The 27,735-nt window shown below is 41.2% G+C and overlaps 1 protein-coding gene across 5 annotated transcripts in view; it reads left to right on the plus strand.

Annotated features, from left to right (window-relative positions):
• NEBL (nebulette) overlaps positions 1–27,735 on the plus strand; it is a 673,305-nt gene that overhangs the window by 342,647 nt on the left and 302,923 nt on the right. For 4 of the 5 annotated variants that reach the window (XM_029588726.1, XM_029588729.1, XM_029588727.1 and 1 more), the window contains exons 1-3: positions 6,602–6,758; positions 6,897–6,968; positions 9,683–9,787. The exons of the other annotated variant lie outside the window; for it this stretch is intronic. In XM_029588726.1, coding sequence (XP_029444586.1) covers positions 6,702–6,758; positions 6,897–6,968; positions 9,683–9,787 — 234 coding nt within the window. In that variant the 5' untranslated portion in view covers positions 6,602–6,701. Of the gene's footprint in view, positions 1–6,601; positions 6,759–6,896; positions 6,969–9,682; positions 9,788–27,735 lie in introns of those variants that run through there. 5 annotated transcript variants of the gene reach the window in all.

Raw genomic sequence — 27,735 nt, forward strand, 5'->3', positions numbered from 1 at the left:
AGCTATGCTGGATATGCGTGAAGTATCAGACTTTCTCCCCTGCCGTTGAAGTAGAGAACTACGCTGGATATGCATTGAAAGTGAAGTATCATTCTTTCTCCTCTGCCGTTGAAGCAGAGAGCTATGCTGGATATGCATTGAAAGTGAAGTATCAGTCTTTCTCCCCTGCCGTTGAAGCAGAGAGCTATGCTGGTTATGCGTGAAGTATCAGTCTTTCTCCCCTGCCGTTGAAGCAGAGAGGTGTGCTTGATATGCATTGAAAGTGAAGTATCAGGCTTATTTGGTTTGGGGTAGTAACCGCTGTAACGAGCAAGCTACTCCCTGCTTTTTTGTGAATGCAAATCCTTTTTTCCACATTTCCTCTTGCCGTTGAAGCTTAGAGCAATGTTGGAGTCGCATTAACCGAGTGTATATTTATTGAATAAGGGTATTATCTCCAGGTAGTAGCCGTCATTCCCTCGAGCCACCCACTCTTCATTCACATCCTCTAGACTTTATGGATCCACAGTGTTTATCCCATGCCCCTTTGAAGTCCTTCACAGTTCTGGTCTTCACCACTTCCTCCGGAAGGGCATTCCAGGCATCCACCACCCTCTCTGGAAAGAAATACTTCCTGACATTGGTTCTGAGTCTTCCTCCCTGAAGTTTTAAATCGTGACCCCTGGTTCTGCTGATTTTTTTTCAACGGAAAAGGTTTGTCATTATCTTTGGATCATTTGGATCATTAAAACCTTTCAAGTATCTGAAAGTCTGTATCATATCACCTCTACTCCTCCTTTCCTCCAGGGTGTATATATTTAGATTCTTCAATCTTTCCTCATAAGTCATTTGATGAAGACCATCCACCTTTTTGGTCACCCTTCTCTGGACCGCCTCCATCCTGTCTCTGTGCCTTCGGAGATACGGTCTCCTGAACTGAGCACAGTACTCCAGGTGAGGCCTCACCAAGGACCTATACAAGGGGATAATCACTTCCCTTTTCTTACTCGATATTCCTCTCTCTATGCAGCCCAGCATTCTTCTGGCTTTAGCTATCGCCTTGTCACATTGTTTTGTTGACTTTAGATCGTTAGACACTATCATCCCAAGTTCTCTCTCCTGCTCTGTGCTCATCAGCCCTTCACCCCCCATCGAATACAGTTCTTTCGGATTTCCACACCCCATATGCATGACTCTGCACTTCTTGGCATTGAATCTCAGCTGCCATATCTTCGACCACTCTTCCAGCTTCCTTAAATCCTGTCTCATTTTCTCCACTCCTTCCAGCATGTCCACTCTGTTGCAGATCTTAGTGTCATCTGCAAACAGACAAATCTTACCTTCTATCTCGTCCGCTATGTCACTCACATAGATATTGAACAGGACTGGTTCCAGCACCGATCCTTGCGGCACTCCGCTTAACACCGCTCTCTCTTCAGAGATCCGATGCTTAGCACCCCAGAATCAATTGAAGAACTAGGACATGCAGGGGACTCCATAGACAGCATTGCTTTCAGGCATTTTGAAGAAGATTGCTTTTAGGCATTTTGAAGAAGATATCCTTGAGTTACCTACTATTCAAATGACGGATCTGGTAAGACCTATAACAATTACCCTAACAACTATATGGGAAGCTATTCAAGCTCTCAATATTAATATTTCTAACCAGATTAAGCCGGTAGTTAATTATTTTCACACTATAACTGATTTACAACAAAGAATGCTAAAATAAAATCAGTGGTTTTCATCTAAATTAGAACAACTGGAAAATCAAATACGAGGGAAGAACCTGTGTTTCATTAATTTTCCCAAAGATCCATCTGTGGCTCCTAAAGAAATGTGAAAAAAATATTTAGTTGACCTTTTGAAGATCCCAGAACAGGCATTGCCACTCGTTTCAAGAGTCTATTATATACCACCTTTTAGGAAAGGAATTGTGGATTCAAATGGTATGCAGGCTCTTTCTCCTATTGAGAAGTCTCCATTAGATTTTACAACTGTTTTGGAAACATCCCAGAAGGATTTGGTTAAACTAGCTACTTTGATTGTTTCCTTCCTTCTGGAGTCGGATAGAGATTGGATCCTCAAAATGTTTTTCTTCCACCGTCTGCAACTTTTCTTGAATATGAAAATGTGTGCCTGTCCAGATCTTGCAAAGCAAACTCAGATAAGAAGGAGGCAATTCTTATTTCTGAGACCTAAAGTTTTGAAGTTGAAGCTTTTTTTATTTTAAAGTTTCCCTGTAAATGTATAATCAAACATCAGAATGTCTCCTATACTTTTGTTTGCCATCATAATTGTCTGCTTTCCTGAGCAATAAATTCTCTTCTATTTCTTCTTCTTCTCCTAATATCTAGTTAGGATGTATATGTTTATTTAGAACATTCATTTATAATATTGGCCTCTCTGGCTAGTTCTTTCTTCTAGGGATGTGAATCGGGCTTCTGATGATTGAAAATATCGGACGATATTTTCAAAATTGTCAGAAATCGGGGGCTCCCCCAAAATGATAGGAAAACCCCACGATATTGATCATGGGGTTTCTCTTATCGTTTTGGGGGAGGGCAGGAAAAACGGCACACAAAAATAACCCCTATACCCACCCGACCCTTTAAAACTAATCCCTTAGCTTCCCCCACCCTCCCGACCCCCAAAAACTTTTTACAGGTACCTGGTGGTCCAGTGGGGGTCCCTGGAGTGATCTCCTGCTCCCAGGCCGTCGGCTGCCACTAATCAAAATGGCACCGATGGCCCTTTGCCCTTACCATGTGACAGGGTATCCATGCCATTGGCCGGACCCTGTCACATGGTAGGAGCACTGGATGGCCCGCGCCATCTTGTGCTCCTACCATGTGACAGGGGCTGACCAATGGCACCGGTAGCCCCTGTGACATAGTAAGGGCAAAGGCTATCGGCGCCATTTTGATTACTGGCAGCCGATGGCCCGAATGCAGGAGATCGCTCCCGGATCCCCGCTGGACCACCAGGGGCTTTTGGCAAGTAGTGCAGAATTCCCCCAGTAGTAGAAGTTGGACTAGATATAGGGTAGAGCTCTGCCTTAGTTGTACAGCTTAGAACTTGAGAACATAAGACTTGTCATATTGGGTCAGACCAAAGTCCATCAAGTCCAGTATCCTGTTTCCAACAGTGGTCAATCCAGGTCACAAGTACCTGGCAGGATCCCAAGGGTTAGATAGATTCCAAAATGCTTATCCCAGGTATAAGCAGTGGATTTCTGCAACTCCATCTTAATAATGGTTTATGGACTTTTCTTCCAGGATCTTATCCAAACCCCTTTTTAAATGCAGTTACATTAATAGCTTTCACCACATCCTCTGGCAATGAATTCCAGAGCTTAATTATGCGTTGAATAAAAAAATATATTCTCTTATTGGTTTAAATGTATTCTCTACTAATTTCATTGTGTACCATAGTCTTTGTCCTTTTTGAAAGAGTAAACAGATTAACGTTTATTTGTTCCACTCCACTCGTTATTTTATAGACCTCTATATTTCTATCGGAATGACTGTGACACTGGTTAAACCTTTTTTACACTCAACAGAATAGGACAGGTTGTTTCTTTTATATTGAAAAATATCCCTAGAACAATTGTAGCAATTGTAGCAACTTTGTTCTGTACATAAACTGTAGGTGAACTTTTTCATGCAAAAGACACTTTTAAAAGGCCAATGCAGTTTTTTCTGCAGTATATGTCATACTCTGTTTATTAGACTTTTATGTATGTATACCTTCTTTCTTATCCTAATCCAAATCCAGTGTTACATTCATATCTTTAATTGTTCTCTTTCTCTTTTACACTCATTGATTTTATTGTTTGACGTTTTATGAGGAATGATGCTAGTTCTATTTTTGCCTAGCTGCACTGCAGTCAGTCTGGCTTGTAGCTTCCAATTCAGTTTTTGTCTGCACATTTCTATTTACACTTTACAGTCTCTTTGTTAGGAATTTGGTGAGGGTCGGTTTGTGTTTGACATGTGTGAACAAGGTGAGATGCTCTGCTAGCTTGTATCTTCTGGTTTATTCTGTTTTCTTAATAGGAGATTTTGGTATTTAGGGCCTGGTGTAATATTTGCAATGTTGTCTTTTCATAGATAGGATTGAATGCTGGCAGTTAGTGCTTTTTTGGTATGGAATGTTTAGTATATTGTAATTGTAATTTCGTTTACTTGTGGCTTTCTGAAGGCCAAGCCTACACCTAACATGCGCTACCATAGGCCTAATACTATATGGTTCCAAGTGCTGTTTTTCTTTTACTTGTTTTGCAGGGTTTTCTAGTTAGCACCACAGCAATGCATGTAAATGTAATATAGATGTTGTTGTAAGTGATGGGGTACATATTCAAAACAACGCAAAAAAAGGAAATCATAAATATGTATTATTTCAAAAAACAGCCACTCATAGCTTTTTTTTAAAAAGTTCTGTCGTAAAATACTGTAAATAATGAAAATTATTCTTTTATTTCTTTTTGCCGCATCAGCAAGCCTGACAACGTGCCTCATTAATTTTCAAACTGAGGCCGTCTGGACGTTGCAATCATTTGTGGTCTAAGAGTGTCAACAATGTCCAAAAAAATGTGTAAATGGTGATGTCCCTTCTATCTTCTGTCATCTTAATTTGAGCCAGAATTAAGAACATATAGCATAATCACCTAAATATCTATGATGAACTTATAAGAGCAGTGGTTCTGTAAGGCAGTTTGCATATAATAACTTATATAAATTGTACCCTTTATGATTGAGCCGAGTTACCACAGAACACCACAATTCCATTTGTCTTAAATAATGGATAATAATGCTCTAATAGGTTCATCAGTGATATTTAGGAGATTATGCTACGTTCCAGTTATAAATCTGCAACATTTTTATTTCTGAAGTTATCAGAGCAGCAAGGAGATTCTCCAAAGCTCACAACCTCTTCGTAGAATTTAATGCCACTGTACTGTAGGTCAATATTTGGGGTTGAGTTAAAACCCAGTACAAAGGAGGAGGCAGAATGAGCGTATTACCATAAACCCGATGATTGTCAGATGCTAAAAGGATTAGGTATTTAGTAATTATTACAAATAGGAAAGACTCTGTTCTTACAAAATCAGGTAGGCATGAAATCAGGCATATCATATCATTTGGAACGTGCACGCCAGGATATTAACCAATATTATTCTGACTAATCCCATAGGAACATAAATGTTCACCTTACAGCACAGTCTGTGCTTGATCATCTGTCAGCTGCTAAGGGATGATCTCAGCTCCCGAGGTATGTGGATCTGCAGAGCTCTGCATCAGAGGCTGGCAGCGTAGCTCTTAGGGGGATGACTGCAGCACTACCCCTATGGAGGCTAGGGTAGGGATGGCAGAGAAGAGGTGTTGTTACATGTGGCAAGCAGTGAAAACAAAACTTTTTTCTTTTCTTTGTTCTCCCCCTTATAAAGGACTTGATCTGCAATTCTTAGTTCAGCTATGCAAATCAGTTAGCTCCAAGATCAGCAATGCCATTTTTCCAGTTCATCCAGGGCTTTTTCAACACAGTCTTCACCTAGAGGGACATTGACCAGATGATAGCAACAACTTTCTGATAAATCTCCAAAAACTGATAGGTGTGTTATTGCAGCTAGACCATAAACTGAGGTCTCAGAGGCACGGAGCTTGCTCTATTTTTGCAAGTAAACAGGCCTTCATTGTTCTTGTCCTTCTGTGTATGAAATAGTCTATCTAGTTCAGACAAAAATGCCAAGTTTCCAATGCAGCCTTGCAACAGGGACCCCATCTTGTCAGTATGCACAGTAGTCAGAATGCTTTACTGGGCCTTGTTCCTCTAGTTCTCAGTCATTGGGACACACCTAGCCTGTCAGGTTTGCAGGATATCCACAATGAATATGCATGAGATAGATTTGTATACAGTTGAGGCAGTGCATGCACATCTCATGCATATTCATTGTGGATATCCTACAGACCTGACTGGCTAGGTGTGTCTCGAGAACTGGGTTTAGAACCCCTATATTAGAGGACTTACATATTTTTTGCATGCAGATCACAAACCTTTATCTTTTTACCCACTTTACTTCATCCTGTACATGCATATTATAAAAGGCTATTCAGTATAGTTATTCTTCAGTCACGTTCTTATGGATATAAATTGATAGTCGGAGCTGAATGGTTAAACCTGAAGCACATTTGATATTCTGGTGAGAGCCTTTTTTTGGGCTGAGTAAAAGAGCATTGTGGTAACAGGTTTTGTGTGTGTGTCAATGCTAAATTGTGGAAACTGGCCAGCCCTGCAGAAGCTTTGGGCTTGTGTGACCCGACCCGTACAGTACATTCATTTCATGAACACTCTAAACTGTTCTGAAATTGCTGAAGGATAGGTTTTCATTTAAGCTGTGTTTATGTTTCATTCCCAAATGTTATTTAGAAACATTTGATTTGTAAAGGTCATCTAATTATATATTTTATCTTTTAGAAATGATTATCTCCACTGAGAGTGGTAGCCAGCATGGCTAACTGTGGTGCTTTTTTTTTTTTTTTTTTTTGCATCATTCAGATAAGGACTTGAGTGCTGTCTAAATCTGGAAGGAACCTTGATAAGATTTAATACAGTGCTTCACAAACACAAAGACAGACCTAGGAGGCATTACAGAACCTAAAACTAGTTGACATACAAATAGGCTCTGTTTCTACTTGGTATTTTACTAAAATCTAAAAAGAATGAGGGTGCCAGTGATCATTGATTCAAGGGTAGATGACAGTGACGAAGAGGAGAAGGTATTGAGCTGTGTTAAAATGTTTGGATTGGCTATCTCACTCTGAGTGTGTGTATATACCGGTATATAGATATATATAAGACAGTATAAATGTCTGTACATATCATTGTAATTAAAACACTATTTTTCCATTTTACAGGTGTTTCCTAATCCTGTTCTTGAGGACAGAAGTGTGGAATTTGCCAGAAAATGCACTGAGATCATAAGTAATGTAGGTTTCAGAACTCAGGCCATTGACGTTCTCTAAATCTAACCACCTATGTAGCTATGTAACTGTGGTTATGTAGTTTAGTTTGCATTTTGTAGTCACGTTTTGCAGGATTTAAGATTAACTTGAAGGAGGATGTTCTAGGCTGTAGTGCAAAACTGTGATACGTAGTGGAAAGGCATACATTCTGCCTGTATGCAGAAATCACATTACTGTGTTACCTTTTTTAGAAATGCAGTGTATATAAATACTGGCAGTTTGTTATCACACTAATGAATCATATGCCTTGAAATGTCTAAAACAAGTATGGATAAGTTCGATAATGTTAAAAAAAAAAAATACTTAGCAATGAGAATCCTGAGCTCATATATAAGTGTTTTCCATGCCAATTAGTTTAGTCATTTTTTGTGTGTCTTGTTTTAAATTTTAAAGACTTTTTTTTACTGCTAGTTCATTAATGACATAGAACTATTATTTAAAGGGATACTGTTAGGGTTAATTCATGTAAATATCTCATATTTGTTTCTAACCAGTGGTATGGCCTCAAAAATATTTAACATGAAGCAACAGAGGCTCATCTGTAGTGCATCTGAAGCAGGTTCAGACACTGGCCAGTGACCAGCCCTGTTTTCCCAATTCGCATATTTTTGTTTCTGCCCCATAAAAGAAATGAAATTAATACAGAATGCTCAATGAATGAGATTTTTGATCCTTTGTATTAAAACAAATATATGCACAAAATATGTGCATACATTTAATTTTCACCCATATTTATTTAAGGTTTAATTCAAGTCATTGACACTGTTGGATTTTACCATTTTACCTTCATTTTCCTTTTGCAAATCGAAGCAACATAATTAACCCATTCTGATAAACGTTAATTACACTTTGAAGCTAAACAAATGTAATTACTGATTCACGCAGACTCATATTAGAAAATATCAACGAAATAAGCAAAATTCAAAAAATATATTATGACAATAGCCTTCCTTTCATAAATTTTCATTTCATATTTTAGCAACCCGATGATGTCCCTTTAAGCCAAGGTGAAGAACTCTATGATTGTCTGACTGTGTGTGTATGGGAGGTGGGGTATGGGGCTCTCGCTGAGTCCTCCATATCTGAAACAGAGAGATCAGTCTATGTGCTCATTAAAGCTTCTAGCAATAAGAAGGCTTGTATGGGCCCAATCTTATTCCTCCTTCAGATACATTTTATCCTGCATGCAGCCCTGGGATACCTATGAAAATGTTAAGGGCTAACACTGTAGCAACAAAACCTTAAAAGTCAAATTCAAGAATCATGCAAAAAAGTACAAAAGTCAGCGAGGCAATGTGGTTGTGTACTTTTGAAATAGTGCATCCTTTGTCCAAGTCTCTTAACTTCCTGAAGCTTCTGGAAAGGAAAAACACACCGAGAAGCATATGAACAAATGCTCATGCAAACAAGACTGGGCATATTGCATTTTATGCCTGCTATAATGGTAGAAGCCAGGTCCTATTATTGCTGAAAGCACATTCAAAATATGAAGAAGTAGGATGAAGTTTAACATGTGCTGTTTAGAAAATCATAGCTTCCTATGGTCTCTAATTACAATATTCATTTACAATATTTCTAAAATAATTGTGGTAGGCCTCTAATACTAATGTACACTGTGAGTTTTGGATTTGTTTTTTGAACGTCAATCTAGCAAACCTTTTTAACCTTGAAATCATGTTTACATAAGTGAGTGGAATCTAAACATACAGGTGAATTTTAAAAGGCCCACATGCGTTAAAACCAGGAGATACACGAATATGTCGGGCTGGTGCGTGCTGAGAGGATTTTAAAAGCCGCCCGAGTATCTGCGCACAAATGAAAAGTTTCTGAAAAGGGGAGGGGAATGGGTAAGGACTGGGCAGGGCATGGGCATTCCTGGATTTCAACTTCAAATCAGCACACAAATACTTAAGCGCCCAGGCGCGTGCCAGTATCCCCTTCGTGTATGAAGGACGTGTAAGTAATAAAATAAAGAGAACTAGATAGTTTGACAGGGTTTTAAGGGTCAGGGCTAACATGGAAGAACGGAGGCTATTAAACTTGGGGGTTTGGAAATCCTATCCCTTACCTGGGATAACTGGTAATGGCGTCAGTGTGCATGTTTATTAAAATCCCCCCACTTACGCGGTAGAAGTGTCATTTCTGCGTATGAGCACGCGTCCACTTAAAATTGTGTGCACGTGTGCACACATTTAGGCTATTTTATAACATGCGCGCATATACGTGCGTATGTTATAAAATGGCCGCTTCCCTGGGCGTGGACCGATGAATGCATGCACATGTGCGCCCGCACACTTGTTTAAAAGTTACCATCGTATTGTGCTGATGTGCAGATGAATATTTTTATACACACCCCATGGTTACATGCCTGCAGTTTTGCTAAAGGATGACCACATTGTCTGCTAGCAAATGCCCGACTTAATCGGACCTCCTACAGTGTTCATGTCTCCAACTTTATTTTAGCTCAGAATGGATTCTTTATTGTGTCTGGGAAGTGAGTTAGAATCTTCCCAACAGATGACATCATGAAATGTAAAACCCAGTTGGATAGGGACTTCTATGCATGCAGTGAAGCTTGCACTTTGGAGAGTAAATGAGGATGGTTTTATGTGTGCCGTGACCAAATTATCACAATGTAAGTGATTCATAAAACACACAATTTTGTTTTTCTCTTCTAGATCAGCTATAAAGAACAGTATGAAAAAACTAAAGGGAAGTGCTTGTTTGTGCCTGACACTCGTCAATTAAAGCATTTGAAAAATGTCACTGCTTTTATTTCTGAGGTAAGGCAAACCATATTTGAAGCCAGTTTAATAATATAAAACATCATGTATGTCAGAGGCCCTTTGTGGCTCACCATCCTATATAATAAGGCTAAGTATTTGTTATTCTGGCAGCATGCATGAGCATGTTTTGTGGGATAACAAGACAGTGCAGTGCGTCAGATCCTGCAGGGAAAGAGATGTGGTTGTGGTCTGAGGTGGCTCCTGCCACCGGTATGTGCAAGGAAGGAGAATCGTCTGTGGCCTGAAGTCCTCCCTGTCACCAGGGCTGCAGGGAGGCAAAAGCAGCTGCTTCCAGGCCGTGCAGGGAGAGATGGGCAGTTGTGACCAGAAGAATCTATAGCTGGTGGGGTGATAAGGGGGGGGGGGGGGGGGGTAGGGGGAGAAGGTGGTAGAGGCAGGCTAGCAGAGAGAGAGAGAGAGAGAGGGGGAGATGGACTTGGGGAGGGGGGGGATTCATGAGTTTGGGCTGGGAGGGGGAAGAGAGATGGACAGGGACATGCTAGAGGAGGACAGGAAGTGAAAAAGATGTAATTTGCCCTGAGATTTATTGGGGTCTCTGCTAATAGTATTTATATTATGTATGTAATGCTTCTCTGCACATAATTCATACATTCAATTAACCTTTCCTGATGATTTTGCTATTCAGAAAACAGTATCTGTGAAAAAAGAATCACTCTTTGTAGTTTGTACCCTAAGATTTTTTAGAAGTTGTGATACTTTTTTTTGGACTAACATGAGAATAATGCTAAGATGGTATATATGAGCTTTCAAGACCACAGAGATGTCTTTTTAAAAGGTATATGCTATGATATGGTAAATGGTAAGGCATTCTTCATACTGACAGATAACATTACACTGCACTTGTAGGGCACTTAGGTTGTCAATTAAACCAAACCAACTGAAGGTGTAAAATTAAACGTTAGTGCTCCGAGTTAGTTTTGTAATTTCGCTTTCAAAATGAGACTGTAAAATCTGCACCCCATGTGCTATAAAAACTGAACCTTTGGGGGGTATGGTTTAAAAGTATTTTATTGTGCCTTTAAATCTTGGCATCTGCTGTGTCCTGTGTGGAGGAAAAGAGACCCCCTAGTGAGTGAGCTGGAATGAAAATTCTGGTTCAGGAAGCAGGTGAGAGTTGCTTAGCTAGTGAACTTTTGAGTTTTATCATCTGCACCTGATTTAACTTTTTAGAATTACATCTAGAACAGAGGAGTAGCCAAGTGGTTAGAGCAGCAGTCTGCAAACGAGGGACGGCAGCGTTCAAATCCTACTTCCATTCCTTGTGGCCTTGGGCAAGTCACTTTTCAAAACAGGCCTAGATTTACTAAGCAGCATGATGGCTATAAAGTGTGTTACATGCTGTTTATTGCACAATATTTTCAAAGATTTTCTTCCCCTATGGAAATCTGCTGCTTTGCATGCATAAAGTTGCCTAATGCATGAAAACAGCTAATGCATGGGTACTTCAATGCAAATAAAATAACACAGGAATAAAGGAAACAAACCAAAAAATGTGGAGCTACTCATTCCTCCTCAATTTCACTTACAGCAGGTTCAAAGTGTTCTAATCATTTAGAATCATGGATCCCAGTATTTCAGCAAGTCACAGTACCTCCTATAGTGTTAGGTCTGACAAATGGCCAGGTTTGAACTAGGAGCTGTTTGAATAAGTATACCATTGGTCTTGCAACTAGGCTAAAGCTTCAGTGCAGGGAAAGATGGGATGTAGAAGGGGAATGAGTTTGATGCTGAGGAACCTGATTGGGTCTTTGACCTTGAAAAGGATTAGTTGGGAACCAGGAAGCTGTTCCTGGCAACTTGAAGGCTACTTGGTCCTATGCGTGGAACCCAGACCCTGCTTCTGCAAAAAAATGGCTTATTCTAAAACTGGAGTGACACTTTCAGCTTTGGACTGGACTGTTTATCGATAAACTCAACTGCTACTCCTTAGTATTGCTAGAACATGGGCTAGACTCTGTACTGTGCGAGGCCTAGAACTATCTCTGACTCCCACATTGGTGAAGGTCACTGGACCAGGAACAATAGGCATTTTTGCAAGGAACTGTATTTAGCCTCCAGCACTCCCTATCAATTCAGAATGGGAGAGACTTCCCAATTACAGTTACTTGAAGTTCTGCATGGGTGGGTCAGTGCACTGGCTGCAGAAATTCAGGATGTGCACCAGCAATTAAACCAGCTGCGGGCCGAAAACCCAGCCTTGCGAATATCATGGATAGCAACTTGAGGCATCACACTACCAATCCCAGAGCATTTTGATGGAAAACAAATGTATTTCCATGGGTTCATTAATCAATGTCAATTGCAGTTTATGATGTACTTCCGGGATTTTACCCAAGAGAGCACCAAGGTGGCATTGGTATTGAATCTACTCACAGGCAACACCCTAAACTGAACATCCACTTTACTAAAACAGAACAACCTTCTCCTGTTGGACTGAGATGCACTCCTGTGCTCCTTTGATGACCTGCACTGGATTTGCATGATCAAGAGGGCACTGGAACAGATAAGACAGGGGCCTGTCTTGGTGAGCACTTGTGTCGCCCACTTTTGCCAACCAGCAGCAGACATTGGCCTGGATTTATCAAAATGCGGTAAGTACCGCATGCGATAGCAAAAGGGGTGTGTTTTATGCAATTTGTGATAATTACCTGTGCAAAGAGCTAACTTAGTGCACATTGCAATTCTATGATAAGTGCCAAACCTGATGTATGTCCTGCATTCAACCACTGGGGGACTGAGACTGAGAGAGAGAGAGAGACTGAGAGAGACTGGCCATAATATCATGGCCCATAGGCAGGTATTTGTATCCCTAGGGTAGGCCCACCTAGTAACTCAAGGTGGGGATTAGCTACGTGTGAAGGGGGTTAGGGGCCACTTTGACATGCTACGTGACACCTACGAACAGAACAGTGGTCTCTTGTGAAGATATGATGGCCTTCGGAGTGAGGAAACTCACTCCAAGATGAGATTTGGGCAATGTTCTCTCAACCTAGCTTGATGTTACCCAGGTAGAGAGTCCATCAAGCTAGGTTGAGAGAACATTGCCCAAATCTCATCTTGGAGTGAGTTTCCTCACTCCGAAGGCCATCATATCTTCACAAGAGACCACTGTTCTGTTCGTAGGTGTCACGTAGCATGTCAAAGTGGCCCCTAACCCCCTACACACTTAGCTAATCCCCACCTCGAGTTACTAGGTGGGCCTACCCTAGGAATAGAAATACCTGCCTATGGGCCATGATATTATGGCCAGTCTCTCTCTCTCTCTCTCTCTCTCTCTCTCTCTCTCTCTCTCTCTCTCTCTCTCTCTCTCTCTCTCTCTCTCTCTCTCTCTCTCTCCCTCTCCCTCCCTCCCTCCCTCCATCTGAAACAAGCTTTATGGGACACACCACAAATGGCAATGAAACCTCAGTGCATGGTCACAGCAGCTAATGCATCTGAAAGAGGTGTTATGGCTATGCATTAGCTCTTCGCAGGCAGGCTAATCCACTCCTCCTATTTTTGGAATTTGCATCGCACCATACAATATGATGCGATCGCATGCGCTAAACACATTTTTGCATGCATTAAGGGCCTATTGCATGCGAAAACGGGGCTTTTCGCATGTGATAAGCCCTTAACGCATGCGAAAACGCCTTACCGCATTTTGAAAAATGACCCCCATTGCTTGGAACGAACCCACCCAGTGGCACCAGTTCCACACAGGACCAAGATGAACTGGCCCATGTGGAACTACCAGAGAGGATAGATGTATTCCTGGGCTTCTGTATACTCATCTGGACAAACGTCATGGAGGACTATCCTCCTGACCCCATGTCTGAGGTTGCTGAGGCTTCAGCACCTGAACCCATGCAGATGAACCTGACCTGCTCTCGGTTGTCATGGGATGAAACTGAGCAGTAACAGCAACACTGGAATCTGTGCCTGTATTGTGAGGGATTATGACACCAGGTTGCAACATGCCCTTGGAAGCAGTCAAGTCATTAACATAGAAACATAGAAATGAATGAGAAGAAGACCAAACGGTCCATCCAGTCTGCCCAGAAAGCCTCGAACTTTTTATTTTTTCTCATACTTGTGTTACTCTTGGCTCTTAGTAACCTTTTGGTTCTATTTCCCTTCCACCCCCACCATTAATGAGAGAGCAGTGTTGGAACTGCATCTAAGTGAATATCTAGCCTAGCATTGAAAGTGAGGTATCAGACTTTCTCCCCTGCTGTTGAGGCAGAGAGCTACGCTGGATATGCATTGAAAGTGCGGTATCAGACTTTCTCCCCTGCCGTTGAAGCAGAGAGCTATGCTGGATATGCATTGAAAGTGAAGTATCAGGCTTATTTGGTTTAGGGTAGTAACCGCCGTAAGAAGCAAGCTACTCCCCACTTTTTTGTGAATGCAAATCCTTATTTCCACATTTCCTCTTGCCGTTGAAGCTTAGAGCAATGTTGGAGTCACATTAACCATGTGTATGTTTATTGAATAAGGGTATTATCTCCAGGTAGTAGACGTCATTCCCGCGAGCCACCCCCTCTTCATTCATGTCCTCTAGACTTTATGGATCCACAGTATTTATCCCATGCCCCTTTGAAGTCCTTTACAGTTCTGGTCTTCACCACTTCCTCCGGAAGGGCATTCCAGGCATTCCAGGTTTGCTATACCCCTCACTTTGTCTTGGGGTTTTGATGTCAATGTGCTCACTGCCATATCCCTCACTGTAAGCCTTCTGGTGTCCATGCCACTGATGCTGCTGCTTTGTTCCTCTTTTGGTACTTTAGGGACTTCATGCCTTTGTTGTGGTTACCATTTGTTCCTCTTTTGTGCCTTGGGACTATCCAGTGGGGATAAATGCATTTAAATAAAGCTAATAAAATCGAATTAATTATCTCTTTAAAATTTGACATACAAACATGCGAGTACATCATTTGCACACATTTATCCGGCTAAATTCTGACTTATCTGGCTAAGCACAAATTTGAACTTATCCGGATAAGTAGCAGCAGCATCGGGCTATATTCTGATTTATCTAGCTAAGTAGCAGCAGGCTTTATTTAGCCAAAAAAGTCTGAAAAGCCCTACTTATTCATCTAAATAGCATTTTTTGGATTTAATTGGTTTTGTAAGATAAAAACTCCACTTATCTGGCTACCAGATTTAGCTGGATATGTAACACTTTTGACTTATCTGACTATCTGACTTAGCAGGATAAGTAGCATTTTAAGAGTTACCTGGCTAAGCAGTGCTTTTTTTAGACTTATCTAGCTTTCTTACATACCCGGATAAGTCTGAAAAGCACTACGTATTCATCTAAGTAGCATTTTTTGGATTTATCTGGGTTTGTAAGATAAAAATTCCACTTATCTGGCAACCAGATTTAACTGGATATGTAACACTTTTGACTTATCTGGCTATCTGACTTAGCAGGATAAGTAGCATTTTAAGAGTTACCTGGCTAAGCAGTGCTTTTTTTTAGACTTATCTAGCTTTCTTGCATACCTGGATATGTCTGAAAAGCACTACTTATTCATCTAAGTAGCATTTTTTGGATTTATCTGGGTTTGTAAGATAAAAACTCCACTTATCTGGCTACCATATTTAGCTGGATATGTAACACTTGACTTATCTGGCTATCTGACATAGCAGGATAAGTAGCATTTTAAGAGTTACCTGGCTAAGCAGTGCTTTTTTTTAGACTTATCTAGCTTTCTTGCATACCCGGATAAGTCTGAAAAGCACTACTTATTCATCTAAGTAGCATTTTTTTGGATTTATCTGGGTTTGTAAGATAAAAACTCCACTTATCTGGCAACCAGATTTAGCTGGATATGTAACACTTTTGACTTATCTGACTATCTGACTTAGCAGGATAAGTAGTATTTTAAGAGTTACCTGGCTAAGCAGTGCTTTTTTTAGACTTATCTAGCTTTCTTACATACCCGGATAAGTCTGAAAAGCACTACTTAGACAGACATGTAGAGCTTTTCAAAGTTATCCAGCTAAGTGCTGCTTCTTAGCCGGATAAATCGGAACTTATCCAGATAAGTGCCATTACTTATCCAGATAAGTCCGAACTTGCATGTTCACAGTTTTTTCATTTGCAAGCATGTTTGTGCACATATGCACTTGTATTTTATATCCTATGCATATCACTTGCACAAAGGTTATAAAATACACTCGTAAACTGCAAGTAAGCAGTTTTGAAAGCTATCTTCCCTCTTTTTAGGGAAGCACTAGAACTTTAAACCATCACTAAGCAAGAATTCCAACTAGCTCTGGAAAATTGTAGAATGGTGTCTAGAACTGCTCCTCAGTTGGTAGTCGCTTTTACCATTTAAGTTATGCTAGCACGTTCTTTTCAGTCTCCTGTTATGTTCTATGTAAATATGTACTTTTGTATGCAAGCTGCCAAGAACATTGGATTGCTGTGGCATAATGATGTTTTAAATAAATAAATAAAATTTAGGAAAATGTTAACTTTATGTTGGAGATTTTTTGGCTGAATTCTGCCAGACTCCAGGATACATGATGTCTCTCTCAAGAGTCAGCTTGGCTTGATTTTGGGAGCTGTTGAAGCATGCACTGCAGAGAAAGCACAGGCTGGCTTTGAAAAAAATCCCCTAGGCTGATATTGTCCTGCAGTCCACCCCTGCTTAGACCTGTGGACCAGTGATGTGGTAAGGGTTAGGATGGAAGGAGGTCAGGGGTCCTGGGGGCCAGGGGAACCTTTCCTTAAGCAGATTTGGTGGGTATGGGTAGGGATTTTCTTTTTTTTTGGAGGGGGTGTGTGTCATTTTTTTGTTTTAGGAAAAAGGAATAAACAAAAAAAGAAAGACAAATGAAATGAAAATTTTGTAAAATGCTTAGCATGACTGGCTTGCTATAAGTGGGCTGTAAATGTTTTTAAATAAATGTGCACGCAGGGAAAACTGAGGTGCTGAAGGGAAAGAATCTGATGCTGGGCCAATAACCATATCCCCGAGAAACCTGATTGGGTATTTGGTCTTGAAAAGGGGTAGCTGAGTACATTGTTCCCTCTAAGCTGTGCATGTATGTGCATGCAGACATGTCATGAACTCTGTGCACCTGGCAAAACAGCGCGCACAAGAAATCCCAGTATTATTTGCATTATATAGGCTCATAGCGCACAAACCTGAACTCAGTTTATAAAAATTGCACAAAAGAAAATGTTTTGCAAATATTAGAAGGGACATTGGCTGGGAATCAGGAAACTGTTCCTGACAACTTGAAGGGTACCTGGCCCTATGTTTGCAAGCCAGATGCTGCCTCTGCACAGAGGTGGCTTATTCTAAAATCGAAGCAACACATTTGGTTACCAATACCTTGATTTGGTCTGGACTGATTGGACTGGTAAACTCAGCTGCTACTCTTTAGTATTTCTAGACCAGCCCTGGGTGGGCTGGCTGTGAACTGTGAAAAGTCTAGACCCTCTCTGGCCCCCACATATCATCCAAGGGGAGGCTTCCAGGTCGGAAACCTGGCATATAGTAATAAATAATCGGTAAGAAGACTCTTGAGACAAGATAGGACATCTGTACAACACTCAAACAGGTCAGCTTGCTACTCCAAAGTTCATCTGCGGCAAGTCCAGAACAGGGCCAGTGAAATGGTCTGTAGCGCCCTAGGCAGATCAGTGTAACATTGCCAATTCCTCCCCCCCCCCCCCCAAACCCACCCTGAGCTGAATGTGCACTCTGACAGTGGTAGATATATAAGAGATTATGGTCACCCTCTTTTACAGTTCTCTCTCTCTTTCTCTCTTTCACCTAGTGAGTGCTCTGTGACTGCTGTTGCTTCTTTTTTCACAGTTTGAAAATGGCACCTTCTCATACCCTGGTGGTGCCCCGTCCAGTGACACCGCCCTAGACAGCCTGCTAATCCCACCTGATGGTTGCACCCCTGGTCCAGCACTTCAGTGTTGTTGAAAGTGTCTCTCACATCTTTGAGTTTTGAGCTACAAGTGGATGATGAACAAATATGCATTTATATATTATTGCACTTTACGTACTGCTCAAAAATTAGATTACCTCTGAAAATGCCCTCTAAATGTGGGAGAATGCCCCATAAAAAGAAGAGAAGTGACGACTGAGGGGGGATATGATAGAGGTGTTTAAAATCATGAGAGGTCTAGAACAGGTAGATGTGAATCGGTTATTTACTCTTTCGGATAGTAGAAAGACTAGGGGGCACTCCATGAAGTTAGCATGTTGCACATTTAAAACTAATCGGAGAACGTTCTTTTTTACTCAACGCACAATTAAATTCTGGAATTTGTTGCCAGAAGATGTGGTAGTGCAGTTAGTATAGCGGTGTTTAAAAAAGGATTGGATAAGTTCTTGGAGGAGAAGTCCATTACCTGCTATTAAGTTCACTTAGAGAATAGCCACTGCCATTAGCAATGGTAACATGGAATAGACTTAGTTTTTGGATACTTGCCAGGTTCTTATGGCCTGGATTGGCCACTGTTGGAAACAGGATGCTGGGCTTGATGGACCCTTGGTCTGACCCAGTATGGCATTTTCTTATGTTTCCTTATGTTTTTTTTCTTATCACATATGGAAATTTATGAATTTACATTTGCAGCATTAGAGAGGGCATTTTTGATTATGATGCAGAGATGATTTTATGAGTACACAAAAAGCCTACAGCTGAGCCATTTTGAATATTTGGGCTTGCTGTAGATGAAAACTGGAAGAGCACATTGGCCTGTGTATTGTGCAGATGCGCAGATGGCCTGGAGGGGAGATTCATTTTCTTGATATGTTACTCCCAAGCTGCAGTGCTGGGCTGGATGGTGCTGACTGATTACAAAAAACTTTCTGATTGCTGCGAGTGAGATTGAAATTGGAAATCCAAAACATTTTTTAACAGTTCTGAGTACAATCAGTTTTGCTGGTCAAAGTTATTGTGATTTTGATCTTGGATCAGATTTATTTTTGTGTGAGCAACATGGGATTTTTCAATGTGGCAATTGCATCTATCTCATTTGAATGTATTGTTTGTCACTTAAAGAGAAATATAAAGATGTCCTCTAAATATCTGGTCTCTATTTTAGCAAAGTACTGCTTTCTGTACACATTAAGCTTTTATTGATTTTTTATTGAGTTTTTAACCTTGAAGGCTTTCTTAGTTCCAGGGTTAAGTCCCTGCACACATTCACAAACCCAAAAGAGCCCCAGAGCATGGGTTCTCCAAAAAGGGGGGAGGACAGACATCCAGGGCCCAAGGCATAGGGAGAAAAACCTCTTCACTGGCTCTACCTACAGTCTCTTCGGAAATCCTCTTTCCCCGTGCTTGTAACCATGCTGGACACGCGAGTGGGGTGTTCCAAAAACTAAGTTTACTGAGACAAGTCTTCAAGTGGTTATCATCTAGCACCAAACACATTTTCTTTCTCTTTCTTAGGATTTATGAATTGCCTACATCTGTGGTCTAGGCGATATTTATTTTATTTATTTATTTTTAATTTTTATAGACCGAAGTTCTTGTAGGAACTACAAATCAATCCGGTTTACATACAACTTTTAAATGCCCAAAAAGAGTAGGGGGCTTTACATAGATCAATTGAACAATAAAACAATAAAACAGGTAACAATAGAACAATAACAATAATGATGGAACAAATAGAATAGATAACCAATTAAACATAGTAATATACAAATAAATATATACAAATAAAATATATATAGATATATATAGATATATATAGATATACAAATAAAACAGTCACAAAATAATACAAATAAAGACAATCACAAAACAATTGATGTCTAGTCATAAAAATTCACGGGCATACCATAATAGTCCATAAACAGGAACATGAATCGTGCCAGCAAATATTCAAAGTCCCCCAAAGGCTAATAGTAGGCCTGTTTATCTTTGTCACTCTTGCATCAATGATTTCTCCACAATCTATATCCTGCTTCTCTGGGTAGGTGTCCCTTAGTACTAGGATAACCTCTCAGGTTTTGGAAGCAAGTTACTGATAATATAGGGGTCCCCCTATTCGGAATGGGTCTCCCCCAGGAAAAAAAATACCTGAGATCTCGAGATTCCATTGGGGACCTCCAAATGAACTTCTTGGTCCTCACAACTTTCGCCTCTGATGTCACTCTGGATCTTTCGGATTGAAAGTCCCCACCATCAGCGCAGTCAGGGAAAATCCTCACTCCTGTGTTCTAGGCAGGAAAGTACATTTCCCAAACCAAAAAGGAAAAAAAAAATCTTCTCTAACCTGACCGCTTCTAGGTAGGAATGGGTCCTCACAGAATAAGCAGCAGTAATTTTCAAACAGCTCCAAAAGTGACTCTCCAAAAATTACTCACTTATACAAAACTGAGACAAACTTTTCCAGGCAGGTTATGTACGGGACAAGAATGTGCTTCTCTCAGGTCTCTGACAGTGAGGCCTATAATTGAAGACAATTGAACCACTCCTCTTCCTTCAAAAGACAACTCAAAATACCAGGCTTTCTACTGCTACCTGCAGTTATGCAGAAATGAGCTTACCACTCCAGCATCCTCATAGGAAGTGCTTCTGACCCATATCTGGAACTAGGGCCATCTAGTAGTGATCCCAAGGGATATCACATACAGAATTACAGTAGGTCTTGTCATAAGAAGCCTTTTTAAAATGAAAAACCCTGGCAATTATTGTTTAGCTTAATTTACAATCTGGCAATATATAATTTAGTCACAGGGAGGGCAATTTTATAACTGTGTGTAACTTTTATATGCAGAGTGAACCAATGCTCATAAGTTTGCTTTAAAAAACCTCAGGTCATTTCCCTTCTCCAGGCACAAAATAACCCCTGTAAAGTTGTACCAGCTCTTTGCAGGGTGTAATTTACACGCACACTTTTGAAAAAAAAAATATGCATGTATAGACCCTGCCCCGTTCTGGGCGGGGTTGGGAGGGGCACATGGGAGGGCTACAAACTATGCAAGGTCCCTGATTGTACCTGGGGATTCCCTTATGAGGGAGAACACACCAGTTTCCATGGCTCTTAGGTTTTACTCACTCACAGGGACTCCTCGGCACACTGGGCAGTCTGTTCACAGCTGGACAAAGCATGCTTCACTCTCAGTACGTTGTTCGAACAAAGTCTTTACTGCAAAATTGATGGCTAAACACAACATCCAAAACAAGTACACTTGAGCAGTCCACCAGTATGTGTAATGAAGTCCAAAGATTACACAAAACAAATATCCGGTCCCTCTCCTTTGCCTCCAACACCTTTCCTACTCAGGGCAGACACCCCTCACTTCCTTGGGTCCTCCCTGTACCTATTGGGTAGCTGACTGTATCTCCTCTCCTCTACCAAGCACGCCTTTGCTCTGTGTGCTTTAGCACAGGGACTGAGGAAATCGGGATCAGTCTTTGCCTCTGATGACCTTCACAGGTTGGATGCTCTTCCTCTCAGCAACCCCCAATACAATGGTCCACTACCTCTCAGTATCTTCTTTTCTCTCTCTTTTCAGCTCAAGGGGAGAAAGACTCAGTGGAACCACTCTGAGAAAGATGGCCCGAATACTCCTAGAACTCCAGAGCTTAGAGTCCTACTCCTCCCAACTCCCCTCCCCCCCGGGACCGGGGACTTTTAAACCTCTACATTTCCCTTCCCAATGTGTGACGGAGCTCCTCTTTTCCAAAATAACCATGCTCTTATATCACTGACAGGCAGGATCTGGTCATACTGAGGGCACTCAGACCAGCCAAAGCCCCATCCCGCATGCTTGTAAGGGGCAGGGACATTTTCTTAAGCACAGAAAATGGCAGCCCTTCTACACATGTAAATCTCAACTCTGCCCCGGCTCCACCCCCTTCCCCGGAATATTTATTCCTAGTGTACATAAAAGTACACAAAAAAATCAAGTTTTGCATGTTCAATATTTTTACATGAACTGAAACCTGGGCAATTTTACATAAAGCTTTGAAAATTTAGCCCATTCAGTGCAATTTTCAGAGCCGTTTCTTGGGTAGATGTCAATTTACCTGACTAAATCGCTCTTGCCGAAACTTGCCTTCCTCAGGTATGGCTAAAAGTACTCAGGGGGTTTAAAATGCGTACCTTCATAGAAACATAGAAATGACGGCAGAAAAGGATCAGGTGGTCCATGTAATCTGCTCAGTAAGCTTATGGTAGTATCTGCTGCGCCATGCAGGTTACCCCCATGCTTATCAATTTCCCAGACCATAAAAGTCAGGACCTTCGTTGGTTGCTGTTTGAATCCAATTCCCCTTTTCTCCCTGCCATTGAAGCTGAGAGCCTTGATGGAGTTGCATCAACAGTATGAAGGCCTCAACATTGTCATTCTTAATTAACTCTGGATAAAAACCCCCTAAAGCTCAACCCAGGCTTTCCTTGCATTCACACATCTTGTACATAAAAATGACATACATATGTGCTGGATCATGCAAGCGATTGGATATCAGCTTTTTCCAGAATACCGATTCTTTCAATGCAGAGAGTAAATGACAGAAATGGCTCAGGCCTTTAGTTAATACACGTTTTATCACAGTCATCATAATGCTCAATTGTAACCTGCTTCAGGATTTCATACTGTAGTATTCTGCAATATGACAGAAGTAAAGGAGAAATAGGGAGGTGGTAACACAGGGAAGGCTAGATTTCAGCTGGATAGCAGACAGTACATTAACACATTCACAGGCCCATACAATAAACTGCGCGGGAAAGCTGGCGCTCCGAGGCGAGCACCCGCTCTCCCAATGTGTGCCCAGGCACCTCTCCTGGGTGCGCGATTCAGTATTTAAATTAGGGCCCGCACTAATAAGGAGGCACTAGGGACACTAGCACGTCCCTAGCGCCTCCTTATTGGCGGGAGCGGCGGATGTCAGCGGGTTTGACAGCCGATGCTCAATTTTACCGGCATTGGTTGTCGAACCCGCTGACAGCCATGGATTCAGAACACGGATGCCGGAAAAATTGAGCGTCCGTTTTCCAACCCGCGGGGCATGGGTAGATTTTTTTTTAATAAGATTTTTATTTTTTTTATTTTTGGGACCTCCAACTTAATATCGCTATGATATTAAAAAGCAGTTTTTTCTGCTTTTCTGTCTTTGGCAGGAGTTAATTTCTGAAAGTAAAATGTGCGGCTTGGCCGCACATTTTGCTTTCTGTATTGCGGGTAAATACCTAATAGGCTCATCAACATGGCATTTGCATGTGATGAGCGCTATTATATAGAGGTATAAATACCTACCTAGTATGAGAACCTTATAGCTAGGCCTCTCTATTTCTCTCTCTCTCTCTCTCTTTCTGTCTGGTATGAGGGCCTGATAGCTAGGCTGGCTCTCCAGCAGCTTAAAATACTAAAAACGGTATTTGCGAAAACATTGCAAAGCGTGATAAAGCCATATCGCACGACTTAAGGCAAATGGAAAAGGTGTAGTTATAATCCGCATTAAAGCCGTGCGATATGGCTTTGCAAATTATGAAGCCAGCCCACTTGGCCACAAATCCCGCCCCAAACTCCTCCCCTTTTCCTAATTTTGCATTGCACTATGAGTTATGGTGTTTTTGCATGCATTAAAGGTGTTTTTGCAAGCAAAAATGCCATATAGCACTTTGATAAATGACCCCCTTAAAAAGGGCCGACGATGCGCGTAAAGCCCTGGGACGCGTGTAAGTCCCAGGGCTTTACAAAAGGGGCGGTTCAGGGGCAGGGACAGCGCTTGGTCAGATGCCTCCGCACAGCCGCTGGGCTGGGGATTGCGCACCGGCAGTCGGCCGGCGTGCACAACTTACTTCAGCCCCAGGGCTGAAGTAAGTTTTAAAACACTAAAAAGAAATCAACAAAGGTAGGGGGGGAAAGTGCGAGGGAGGTAGGGGAAGGGAAGGGAAGCTGGGGTAGGGAACGGGAGAAGGCAGTGTGGCTTGGAGTGGGCTCAGCGCATGCAAGGATTTTATAACATGCACACACCTGCGCACGCATATTATAAAATTGGGTATACATATGTGCGCGCTGGGTAGCGCGCACACATGTACGCCCGTGCGCTCCTTTTTAAAATCTACCCCATATTTAACAGAAGTGATATCAGAAATAATAACAAATAATCTGCGGTCTCTTGCCCACAATGGGCTCTAGACAGTATCATTAGAGAAGCTCAGAGTTTCACATCATTTACCACTTGATTTCACACCAGCTATAGTGCAAAAATGTTAGTGAAGTCTCATGTTAGTGAATTTCAGAATTGTACTTATCAAACACAAAACACTTCCTTTATTGAAGTTTTCTTCTTTCTTTTTAATACATGTACATTAATTCCTATGTTAACATGCATTTCATTAATGCAAGCCATTAACACACAAGTTAAACACCATGAGGTCCATGTTCAGCTGCTATTTAGCTGAAGAAGTTAGGTGGATAAACATATCTGGCTATCTTCACTGGGATATTCAGTGGCGAGTCCGCATTGCGGAATATATCTGGAGTTCAATATTCAAAGCGTGTTCAGCGCTGTTTAGCTGTTTAAGTGTAACTTCTGCGGCTACGTTAGACATGCCATACAGCAGATCTAAACTTAGCCAGTTATAACTTATGTGGCTAAGTGCGGATATAAATCCGTATTCAGCAGTTTAGCAGTACCTCTAAAAATACCTGATAAGTTATATCCAGCTAAGTTACTTAAACGGCCAGCTTTGAAGATTGACTTTCTAGTTGTCTAATAATTAACTAGATAGGTTTATCTGGATAATTTTAGCCCTGCTCAATAGCAAGTCTAGCTTATCTGGTTAACTTAGCCAGATAAAGCTGAATATTGGAACCTATCTGGCTAAGTTAGCCAGCAATATAGCTCTGCCCCATCTGAATATTGAAACGATACCACTTGACTGGATAAGTCTGAATGTATCTAGCTGACTGGCATTGAATACCAACCTCCATGTTTACAGCTGATATTAATGAATTGTAGAACATTTGCAAGTATCCTGCCTGCTGGGGTGCTCATTGGGCCGCAGTCTGACCTGCACAGGCTTGCCTCAAAGGCACATGAGTCACCATTGCTATGCCTTAAAAGCCTGCCTCACTCACAGCTCTCTGCCTCATTTTACAGTCCCCTTACTCCTTCCTGTGGTTTCCCTAGATCCTTCCCTTAACTCTTGTCTAGGTTCCTGGCTATTGCTACTGTTTTCTGTGTGGCCTTCTAGTGGCTTTCATGGTCCTGGTGGGTGGGTGTTATGTTCTGCCTGTTTGACCTCAGTATTGGCCTTCTGGTGTCTTTTTTTGTCCGGTTCCTGCCTTGTCTTGTATTCTTTCAGCTTTGTCATGTCCTTGTGTTACCCTGTGCTTTGTTTAGTCTTGTTCTTGTCCTGCCTACTTCTTTTCATGTACTTGGTTTACAAGAAAGATGTCTTGTGGGCATCTTTCTGTACCTTTCAGCCAGCTGTGCCTTAATGGGTACCTTCCTGTATCCCAAGCTAAAATGCACCTTCTGCTAAGTCCTGCTGGCCACCACAACCTTCATGCTCAATTCAAGAGGGAGGTGGCCAGTCAAGCAGAATATCCTACTCTGCCTTGTTGCTAAATCCTGTGCTACTCTTGCCCTGGGGATTACCTATAGTCATCCTGTATGGCTGTGATAACATTGGCCTCTGAATTTATTATTAGGGATTTATTTTTTGCCTAATTGATAAGGGGTTGCTTTCTTCTGCAAAGGTTGCTTTATTCTACATCTTTTCTTGCTAACAATTTTGTGACAGCTGTCGATCTCATATCAAAGTGCTTTCACCAGTCTGCACCAGGCAATAAAGCTCTTTATTTATTTATTATTTATTTATTTATTGGTTTTTATATACCGGAAGTTCCTGTATACAATACATATCACTCCGGTTCACATTTAACAGAGATAACTATCGCCGGGTAGGCGGTTTACATGGAACATGGTTTACATATCAAATATAATATAATGAACAGAAGAACTATAATACAGTATAATATATTATATTAAGAAACAACTAAGATCAACTTAGATAACAACTTGGAACAAAACTGACTCAATGTGAGCATTGCATTATTGTGGTAAGACAAGGCTGGATGTTTGTTCTTCCTGCTTTAGCTCTCTGGGAAAGCTTGAAGGAAGAGCCAAGTCTTGAGTTTCACCTTGAACGTAGTATGGCACGGTTCTAGGCGGAGGTCCGGTGGTAGTGAGTTCCAGAGTGACGGGCCCGCTGTGGATAGAGCGCGTTTCCTCAGGGTAGATTTTTTATTTACATAAAATAAATTATTTACATAAAATAATTTGCCAAGAGGTTCTTAAAAGCCACAGGAATCTCTTTTAGTGTCTTTGGATATTTCTTACAGTGACCGGGCTTCGCCAGTCACTAATATTTCCCAGAGATTTTCTAGCTAGGGATAGTAGGAGGGGTTTCGTATTTTAGAATTTCTCCCATTGCTTTAACCCCACCTTTTTGGTGGTTTGACATCTAGGGTATATAATCCCCTGGAGCACTCAGTGCTTTAGTAGGAAGGTGACAGAGGAAGAGATAAGAGTCACTGCTAGAGATTCCTCCAGCATCTCAAAGCAAGTGGGAAGGAGAAGCTAAAGAGTTGGTGAGGAGAGCAGCTGGAGGTTCCCAAAGGATCTCAAGCTGGTTGTTGGAGGAGTAGGAGATTCCCCTAGGATATCAGTTTAGGAGAAAGAAATCCCTTCAGGATTTCAGTCATTATTAAGAAGTTTTAATCCCCCTAGGATCTTAAGGAGGAGATTGGATTTTGAGATTCTTCCCAGGATCTCAAGAGAAAATTGACCAATACTTTTGGGTGGGCTTCTGTTCATCACTTGTCATTTTTGGATATTGATGGACTTCTGAATAAGATTTTGGGCTTTGAACTTGATCAGTTTGAAGAGAAGGGTGTATCCCAGATATCCCAAATAATTGGGACAAGGATCCTGTTGCCTCAGTGACACGAAGAAGCAAGGGTAAGAAGAAATTGAGAGATCTTTGAGATGACCCATGGGGCTAACCCCTTTTGAGAATTTTCCCAGTTGAAAATAAAGTTTAGGAGTTTGACCAAAGTAGAGTGGTAGATGTTATTGTACTTGGGAACTGTTACCCCTCAGTTTTTGTGTCTGGGGAGATTCTTTCACCTTGTTATTGACTTTATGCTGGAACCCCATTCCAGTTACCCAGCATCACAGATTGAGAACTCTTTCTCTATAGATAATGCTGCAAGAGAAGTGAGAAGAGAGCCAACACCTAAGATGGACAAATTGACAATAATATTCATTGACATCATATTTCTGATGCTGTTTTTGATTTTTGGTATTGTGGCCTAGACCATTCTTTTTAAGTTACAGTAAAGACGATTGCATCTGAACACCTATTTCAGACTCAAGAGTGGTTTCTTTTCTACCTTTTTAGCTTACTAGGAGATGGAGGGGCCCCTTTATTCCTCTGGGTTGCTCCTAGTTGTTCTGATTTGGGCTTCCCTGCTATTGTTCTTCACTATTTGGCACATTCTGGAGAGTTTTGAGTTTAAGTGTGAAATCATCACAGAGGTGATGATAGACAGCACCAGGGTCCCCAGAAGAGAAATCTTCCTCCCTGTCCGGACCTGAACCTGGACCGGTAACATCCCTAGTCTAGGATAAAGCACCAACATGGGGGAACAGCTAAATTACATTGGTTCAATAAAAGGTTTCACTTTCTAAAGAATCATACTTCATTTTCAAGGTGTTATCCAAAATGTTTCAGTGTTATCAAGCAATATACATTATTTTATGGACCAGATTCAGTATTTGAAAGCCTGCATGATCTCTTTGTAGTAGAAAGTTATTGTGTTATTTAAACTGTGTTGGAACACTTGCTCTCCAGTCCTTGAGGGACTCAAACAGGTCTGCTTTTCAGGGTAACCAAATAGTCAGCTTCAAGGACTAAACATATTCAAATATAT

This window comes from Rhinatrema bivittatum, chromosome 2, assembly GCF_901001135.1.
Source record: "Rhinatrema bivittatum chromosome 2, aRhiBiv1.1, whole genome shotgun sequence".
Lineage (NCBI taxonomy): Eukaryota > Metazoa > Chordata > Amphibia > Gymnophiona > Rhinatrematidae > Rhinatrema > Rhinatrema bivittatum.